Source organism: Diaporthe citri, assembly GCF_014595645.1.
Source record: "Diaporthe citri strain NFHF-8-4 chromosome Unknown scaffold_5, whole genome shotgun sequence".
NCBI classification, from domain to species: Eukaryota; Fungi; Ascomycota; class Sordariomycetes; order Diaporthales; family Diaporthaceae; genus Diaporthe; species Diaporthe citri.
The window spans coordinates 2,329,512-2,338,636 of record NW_025064850.1 but is presented as its reverse complement, the minus strand read 5'-3'; the positions used below and the strand labels follow the sequence as shown (position 1 = coordinate 2,338,636).

Below are 9,125 nucleotides of genomic sequence, written 5' to 3'. Positions count from 1 at the left end.
CCATTTCATGACGCCATGCGCCGTGGCCCAGCTCCAGAACCCGGGCCCTGACGGTCAATTTGAATGAATGCACTCCGACCATCTTTGGTTCCGCCGTCGCCCCAAGCCCCCGCCAGATTGACAGCCGGACGGTAACCTCGGTCCTGACAGCCTTGCCCGCCATTTTGGACAGTCCACGAAAGATTGGCAAAGCCTCGTCTGACTCTGTCTGCGTGCCGCGCCGGCCCGAGCAAATCAGCAATCCATCCTCTTGGAGTGAGCAGTCTAGCATTTCGCTCTAGCTCACTCAACCTCTCGCCCACGTCCGACCCCGAGCAAAGCGACGCCTTCTCCGAACCACCATCTGCCTTTTTCTTGTCGTCCTCGCTGTACAATATAATTCATCATCATCATCGGCAAGGCTGTCTGCTCTCCCGGCCCATCCTGCGCGACATCGCCTGCCATGGCGCGCCTTCACATCACGGCTCTGTTATCACCCGACCAGGAAGAGCAACTATCCGCTCTACGGACTCTGAAGAATGAAATCGTCGGGCACGATCAGAAAAAGGAGAAGTGGGTCGAGAACGGGATCATCGAGCCTGTCGTTAAAATCTTGGAATCCAGCAGATCTTCTCCAAGCACAAATGGAAAGGACAGCAGTCGAGGTCGCATACCGCCCTCGAGACCTTTGACCGGCGAGGAATCGGTGCGGTTGCAAGCACTCCAGATTCTTGCCAGCCTTGCAAACGGTACGGCAACCCATGGCTCTGCGCCGAGGACAACCTGTGTCGCCGCAGCTAACAACGATTCGCAGGTGGCTTTGCTTTCCTGGCTCCCATACTCGCAGCTGGCGCCTTGTCCGCCATATTATCGAACATACCTCCAGTCGACAACCCACCTCGGGTCGTTGTCGCAGCCCTAAGAGCTGCTGTGAATATTGCTGAAGCCTCGACTCTGGCTCCACCCACCTCCGCTACAGACATCGCTGATCTGGCAGGTGTTGCCTTTGTGCCGGTACTCCTCGATGCCTTCTGCGACATTTTGACGAATCCCGGAACAAACCAAACCGTACAAACTCAAAAGAATCTGGCGGCAAGGCTCATCGGTCTGCTATGCCGAGAAGAGCGCTCCCGGGTTGATCTAACGAATCACGGCATACTAGAAGCTTTGGCAACGAACCTGGCAGCTGCAGTCGTAGCCCGGGGATTCGTGGTTCCCGGCGCAGAGACTGTTGCTCGAAGTGAAGGGGTGTTGGACCTGATCCCTAGCCCAGCTGTTCCGAGCACGGATGTAACCGCCATCTTGGAAGCGTTATCTGCCATAGTAGGGGACTCCCGCTGGAGGGCCTCCGTCTTCGTCTATGCCCCAGCCTTGGTCGCTGTGTTTCCCCATCCTGGGTCGCCGCGGCGGTCAAAGGGCATGAAAGCATGCGTCAACTCATTTGAGGTTGCTGGATTGAGCAATACAGCGTCGAAAGACCTCGGCGCCTTGGACTGCTTCCTTCCTGTGGTGCCGGAATACCAAGCAAAGGGCACAGGAGTATCTTCCTTCCCACCGCTAGGGTCGCCTCCGTCGAGAGATTATCTGGCTTCCTCAAAAGCACCGTCCATCAAATGGATTGCTTCATCTTTGAACTGGGACACAACCCAGGCTGATACAGCTGGAGCAAATGCAGAGGGTGTCGTCGAAGAGACAGAGAGCGCTTTAATACCGTGGTTGATATACACGGTCCGGTCGGCCCAGGGCATGGAGAGGATCATGGCTGCATCAGTGCTCACATCGCTCCACAGGGCCGGCCTTTCCAACAAGTCCAGGGAGGCCTACATGGGTCACTTAATCGTGCCGATACTGCTTCAAACCCTGGAAGACATTGGTATCACCTGTGGTGCTGCCTCTGAAGCAACCTTTGTTGATTCCAAGACTGCCGGCAACTGGTCCATTGTCGAACGCAGCCTGGCGATTCTGGCAAGATTGATTGTTGACAGCGAGTTCCTCCAGAAATGTGCATTTGATTGCGACGGTATGAAGATCGTCAGCAGTTATCTGAAGAGTGCCTACGAACCTTTGACAAGCAAGTCGTCCAAAGCATGGAGCCCAAATGCTGGGAGTGAGAGTACGGGAGAGCGTGAGATCGGGTTACCGACAAGCCGCCTCGGCCCTGCGGGACAGCTGCCTCTTCAGGTTCATCGCACGCGTGTGAGGGAGAATGCTCTGAAAGCTGTTGCCGGATTAGCAGCGAGCAAGGACGACTACCGCAAGGCTCTCGTGGAACAAGATATAGTGCCGTACGTCGTGGAGTCGCTCTCGCCGAATCCATCCAACCCCAAGAATAAGGAGCGTCCAAAATCGCCCAAGCAACTTTCAGTGGGGGGTGGTGGGTATGATGCAGCATATGGAGTCAACCCTATCACTGTCATCGTCGCAGCATGCCACGCCTTGCGCATGCTCGCAAGGAGCGTGAGCATTCTTCGGACCACCCTTGAAGATAACGCGGTCGCTACTCCAGCATTTCGCCTTCTACGCCATCCGGACATCGATATCCAAATTGCGGCGTCTGCCCTGATGTGTAATCTCGTCACTGACGTCGCACCAATGAGAGAAGTAAGTGGCCACCCAGTGACCGTCGCAGCTTGGGAAAGAGTACTCACACGACGAAGTATCTCAATAGCGTTGGTGTCATGAGGATCCTCTGTGAGCAGACGCGATCTCAGAATCCGGCTTTGCGTCTGAACGCGCTATGGGCTCTCAAGAACTGGATCAATGGCGTGGGTATGGATGCGAAGAAGGAATGTGTCGAAGAGCTCTCCGCAGGCTGGCTGGTTCACTTGATCTGCGACGATACTGAAGACGACGCGCTGTACGAGCGCACGACAAAGTCCAAAAAGCAAGCTGCAAACGACATGGACGAGGACGTGGAGATGGCCCAGGCTGGCGAGGAACGCTCAAACTCCGGTTCAGCACTACCCGACACGTCCATATTACCAACGAGCGATGAACAAGGTCGCACGCCAAGGCTGCGCCAGGCCGAGCGGAAGATTGCAGAGCTTCGCGACACAGAGCTGAGTTTAACGCGTAAAGTCCGCGACGACGATCTTGCGGTGCAGGAGCAGGGACTCAACTTCGTACGGAACCTCATAGGGCCCGCAACGTCAGCAACCGACTCGGCTAGAGATCATGCAGACATGATCGACTATCTCTTCAACATCCTCGGCCAAGACCGCTTCTTCGATATCTTACACTCGAAGCTACAGCTCAAGTACCTTCACCCCTTCGGCCGGCGGTACTCGATGAGCCGTGAACCCCGTGTCCTCTACCCCCAGGCTCGCATCGTCTCGGCAGTCGTATATATCCTGGTGCACATGGCAGCCAGCGTGCCCCGCCACCGACAGGTGCTGATCTCACAGACCAAGCTGCTCTCAGACCTGGGCAAGCAGTTCCACAGCAAGGACAAGGATGTCCGCGTGGCGCTCTGCCACCTCATGACCAACCTGACATGGCGCGATGACCCGGATGACGAGGATAGCAGCCGTCAGCGGGCTGGGGAGTTGAAGAAGCTCGGCCTGCTAACCAAGCTGGAGACTCTTGAGAGCGACGACGGGGAGCTGGACGTGAGGGAGAGGGCTAAGGCAGCGATCTGGCAGATCAGCCAGCCTAGAGGTTTTTAGGAATCATCCTCGGCGAACAAGTCGGAAACAGCTGCACAATGAATTTTTTCCAGGCCAACCCACCCAGAGCGAAATGTGGTACTTGTTATTCGATGCATTTTGGTGGCGCTCTGAATATCGGTTATGAAGCATTGGATTGGGCGAGGCACAACCCCGTGAGCACGATGCCTTGAAAACCTCGAGGCAGGCCAGGCCAGGCTACGAAGTGGTAATGGGAGGTACTTGTACTTTTGTGACCAGAACGGAGGCTGACTATAAGATACTACAACGACATGGGACAGCGAATATACCCGGAATGCTTTCATTTTGAGACGAGTGCTTCCCCTTTCGCCGAATCTCTGCTCACGAAGCTTAACTTGTCTTGCAGGTGGATATCCATATGGTCACGGTCTTGCAAGGCCCTGTGAGTTAATCTATAGGTATGTGTGTATACATGTGCATACACATACACACAATATATATATATGGATGTATATATATACATCTGCCTCGAAATCGGTTTGCACAGATAGTGATGTAGAGTCATATATGGAGAGGTCAGCTATCGGTCTATGCCCTGCTCAACGATAGTCATCAGATATGGAGTCTCGGTCTCAATGCCGTATGCTTTTGTATGCTTTCTTTGATACTTTCTCCGCGGGTTTTTTTTTGAACTCCCCATGAGACTCTGGGGGTGGGTGGAAAAGAGAGGGGGTTGGAGCAGCCATGTTTGTTTGTGCTCAGATGCTGGGCTAAGATATCGCAAGACATGACACTTGCCGCTTACGACCTCCTCGCGTGGTGACCTGGAGAGCTGTTGGGCTGCTGGTATGATCCCAGGCCTGAAGGGGCAAGCAAAAAAGTAAATATTCCAAGCATCTTGTCCATGGAGATGTAGCCTTAGGAAAGGATCCGGACAAGGAGAGACCATGGTCGCCTTTGACAAAGAATGACATGAGCCAATGCCATTTGGGAACGTTGAGCTCTCTTCAACCGTGTGCACGTTGAGGGGCGCCAACGAATGCGACGGTCTGTACGTAAGTGGTCAACCTGCAGGTGATCAATCACCTCGAGCAGCAGGCCGCACGCAACTCGCCACCTGGGCACGGCATTCGCATACAAAGTCGGACTTCCAGATGTCGCACAGCATCACTGAGGGAGGGAGAGTGCACAGGCAGACCGGGTCGGCCGCTGAGGGGGCAGAGACCAGGGATGGGCACACATTAGAGTTTCCCCCATCCTCTTGTCCTCGGAGGCGAGCAATCATGTTCCCGTTGCTTTCTCTGCCCATTCGAGCCGAGATCTCGATTGCCCATGGCTGCAGCCATGCCGTGGTCGAATGGGGAGCCGGCCTCGCTGTTCTCGGACCGGCAGGGGTGCTCCGGAGCAACCGGGCGGGCTGTTTGACAGCAAGATGGCCCACCCATCGATTTTGACGGCTCGCGCGGATGAAGTCATCACAACGTGACCCAAGCAGACAATCACCCGAGTCACCTGCACAGAACCAGCAGTGTGCCCAGCCCATGGTAGTATTCTGCTTCTAACCCGTCCCTGGTTTCCAGGTCTCGTTGCGGTCTTGGATCCCGGGGCTTCCGCTCCGGTGTGACTGGCTGCCCTCGCCCTCCGGCGCCGGCCTCGCCAGCAGTGGTCGAGATCAAGCGATGACCGCCCCCGGGCTGCAGGGCAGTTGACATGTCAATCCACAATTGAAGGGCTCCTTTGGTACTCCGCGTCATGCTTGCGTGCCGTCTGCATGTTCAGATCTGCATCAGCGTTGAGCTGGGCAGGTTGATGGGCCGGCCAGTGTCGTGTCTCTGGCGCGAGAGGGACTGACGTGCGCTGCTCAGGCAAGGGAAGAAGGGCGGCATGCATGATGGTCGCCAGCGTAGCTGGACTTGCATGTGCAGAAGCAACGGCTGGCCGCAGGGCAGGCTCGACGCTCGGGCATAGAGTTGCGTTCGAGACCGCGAGCTTCCATTCCGTTGGTCGGCCGCGAGGTTGAGGTTGTCTGGAAACTTCGGCTGGGGCCCATCTATCTCACCACTCGGTCTGCTAGCTTCCAACTCGGGCTGCTCGGCACTCGCCAACGAGCAGGCCTGAGATGCGGTGCGATGCTGCTATGAATGGTCTTGGCCTTCTCGCGGACGCACGCACGCGCTGGTATAAGAGAAGGGGAGTTCCCCTCGTCCCAGCCCCTACTGTCCTTCTCATGCTGCCTTAACCTAAGGATATATATCTTGGAAGAGCTTACACAGACTCATCCCTGAGAGTCCCTACGGTACCTTTTCAGCTGTACTGAATGAAGCTTCTTCATCGTCTCCTCCGTCCGAACCCATCACACCGTCGACACAATGATTCTACCAAGATCAAACAAGGCTCTACAGATCAACCCGCCTTCGGGGGATCAGGCTCTCTCAGTGGGAGGCTCTGACTGGCTATGGGCCGTCACAGCTGTCTTTGTGCTGGAATTCGTGAGTCTATAGTACTGCTGGGATATCTGTCAGAGGACTCGAGGCTGACGTACATCACAGCTCGTCTTCTTCGGCTTGACCTTTGTGGCTCGATCTAAGGAAAAGATATTCCACTATCTGTTTGCTATCACTCTCCTTGTCGGTTCCATCGCCTACTACGCCATGGCTTCAGACCTGGCCTGGGATGTCATCAGCCAAGTCAATGAGACCCAGAACGGCACCCGTCAAATCTTCTTCGCCAAATATGTCTATTGGGTTGTGTCCTTCCCTGTTGTGACTATCGCCCTTGGCCTTGTTAGCGGTATCTCTTGTACGTATATCGATATGTGTTCCTGTTATTCTCGGCCATTGGTCAAGGCCGTTATGGTTTCACAGAAGAGACAACAGTCTATATCCACGTCCCATTGCTTGCGTTGAGGGAACATGAGATCAAGTTCTGACAACCCACAGGGACGAGCATCCTCTACAACGTCACCCTCGCCTGGGTCTGGGTCTTGTCTTACTTGTTCACCGCCTACACGGCGTCGACGTATAAATGGGGCTTCTATGCGTTCGGCACTGCGGCATACATCCTTCTGGCCTACAGCACCCTGTTCGAGGGCCGGCAATCTCTGGCCACGCGTGACTTTGGGCCAGCTCATAGTCATCACCTTCTCCTTGCCGCCTGGACCAACCTTCTCTGGCTTAACTGTAAGTGAAGCAGCACGGCAGTTCACCGCCCCCTGCACCATCAAGCCCGGCATGTGCTAATTCTGAACCCGATCTAGACCCAATCGCTTTCGGCATCTCAGATGGAGGAAACAGGATCGGTGTCACGCCCAGCTTTATCTACTTCGGCATTCTCGACCTGCTTATGGTACCTGTACTGGCCGTTGCGTTCCTGTTCCTGGCTCGCCAGTGGGACTATGGGCGTATGAACATCGCCTTCACCCAGTATGGAAGAGTAAGGGCCTCCGAGGGCACGTACCCTGAGAAGAGCACCACTGCCACTGGCCCTGCTGGCGGGCCCGTAACCGGTGAGCCAGCGCCCGCTGCGGTGTAAGGCAACGATGGCCGGTAAAAGCAACGTCAATGATGCGAAGATGCTGCCTAAAGTTTCGAAATCGCCAACTTCGTGTTCATTGCTCTTGGTATGGGCATGCGAATCAAAGCGGGGTGCAAACTCACACGAGTTGGGTTGGGTCATCACCCCAGGGAAGCAAACTGCTTCCCAGTAATTACGGAGGTTTAATTTTGGAACGCGAATTGTCATTGGACTGGATACCACGATACCACTCTCTCTGCAGCTTAATTTCTCAGCCTTAATATATGTCCTCGAGTTCCTTGCACACTCTCTTCGAAACCAGGAATACTAAGAGATGCCTGACTTGACACCTTCTGGCGGGTGGTCCCAACCTCGAACCCATGTTTAGTGAACAAATTTCAGATAATCCCATTTAATTCTAACGGTGGAATCTGACTTGACATGGGAAGAGATTGCAATGCAGTCTATCGCCTGCCGTCAGTCAGCCCCGAAACATAACAGGAGACACTAGGCGGAACCTGTGAGGATGCGAGATCGCAGGGTTGCCTCTCAATCCATGGCGAGTCACTGGATTTGTACGGTGCACCGAATGGTATGTCAAGACTCAAAGTTTCAAAGTGTGATTTTCTCACCATCCAAACTAATTTTCATGAGATTCAGCCCAGCTCACAGAGCCACATGCGTGAGTTCACGGCCTCTCCCCGTATCCTTGCCAGCCGTTGGCTCGAGCAGGAAGGAACTGGCAGACTAGAACGGTCCATCGCGCGGGAGACTGTCGTAAGGCGTCGTCTTGTACGTGACTTCAGCGGCAGTAAGTCCAGTTGACAGCGATCTAGAGTAGACAATGTTTATGCCGGACCACCCAGATCCAATCGAATAGTCTTGTAGAATTTATCTGTCAAGTCCTGCCTCAAACAGTCATAATGGAGTATATTTTTAGATGTACTTTCCAAGATGTACGGCTCGTCAAGGTGGTGTGGACAGCGACTCACAAAGACTCGGTCCACGGCCCGCAACTGACCACTCGGGTCGCCACTGCCACTGCCACCCAGGTCCTGCAATTATTTGGAATGGCATCCTGCAATGAGACCAAGTCAGGTGCCAAGTAGAGTATGGATCGGAGGCTGGGTAAGTGGTGGGTATTGCGGCACTGGCAGGTCGATCACCAACGATTGCACCCTGTTTCATGAGCATCGCGAGTGAACGATAACAAGCCTGGCGAACCAAGCTCGACCATGATGCCTGGATATCAGACGTGTCGCGTGCCCACTCGAGCCCGGCTGCCGCCCCTGGACAAGCTGCCAACCCCACCTGTCTTCCCAGTCCAGAGAGCTAGCATTCTGGATTCTAGATGTCCTTCCTGTTTTGACAGCGGCGGCCAGGATCTAAACTAAGTAACAACGAGCCAAGAGCGAGTTCTTTTTTCGCGGCGGCTAGGCCGACAACCTTTCGGACGAGTAATGCAGTTCGAAAAGCGATCACTCCCGCCGTCGATCTCCCCCTTACCCTCTTCCAAAACACTCGCTCGACTATCGCGACTCTCCGTCCGTATCGATCCGAGAAACTCTAGAAGCCCATTACTTCTGCACAGACACTATGTCTGTTCTTCTGGGTTAATGGCAGTCGACGTTGACGGCAGCTGGCGGCAGCTGGCGAGACAGCATACTTGTATCCAAGGAAGATGCCGAAACCCAGTCTTTTAAAAACACTACTGTATGTTTAGGGAGAAAGACTCGCCAAGGTGGATACCCGCGAGCAAAAACAGGCCCCACCTCGCCGTTATAATCTCCCTTTTTAGCCATGGCTGGGAAGCTTTTCCTTTACCAAGTGCTCTTGGCGAATAGACGTCGACTCAGACGCTATCATGGGTGCCATATCACCCTGCGATCACGCAATTATACAAACCACGCATGCCCGCCCACGCTGCCCGCCACCTCCCGGGAGACAGAAGCACTCGACACCCTGATCTGCGTGCAGAGTCCCCTCTAGAGCCGTTCCACCGTCGCA

At 54.7% G+C, this 9,125-nt stretch overlaps 2 protein-coding genes across 2 annotated transcripts; both read left to right on the top strand.

The window, feature by feature from the left end:
• Nucleotides 1-442: 442 nt before the first annotated feature.
• INS49_011301 (uncharacterized protein) lies at nt 443-3,644 on the top strand (the record flags this gene model as incomplete). Its single annotated transcript, XM_043172020.1, has 3 exons — nt 443-728; nt 794-2,580; nt 2,637-3,644. 3 exons carry the CDS (start codon nt 443-445, stop codon nt 3,642-3,644), a joined length of 3,081 nt encoding a protein of 1,026 aa, XP_043023765.1.
• Nucleotides 3,645-5,974: 2,330 nt separating this feature from the next.
• On the top strand, nt 5,975-7,136 carry INS49_011300 (uncharacterized protein; the record flags this gene model as incomplete). The annotated part of the gene is made up of 4 exons (XM_043172019.1): nt 5,975-6,094; nt 6,155-6,404; nt 6,545-6,784; nt 6,862-7,136. 4 exons carry the CDS (start codon nt 5,975-5,977, stop codon nt 7,134-7,136), a joined length of 885 nt encoding a protein of 294 aa, XP_043023764.1.
• Nucleotides 7,137-9,125: the final 1,989 nt, after the last annotated feature.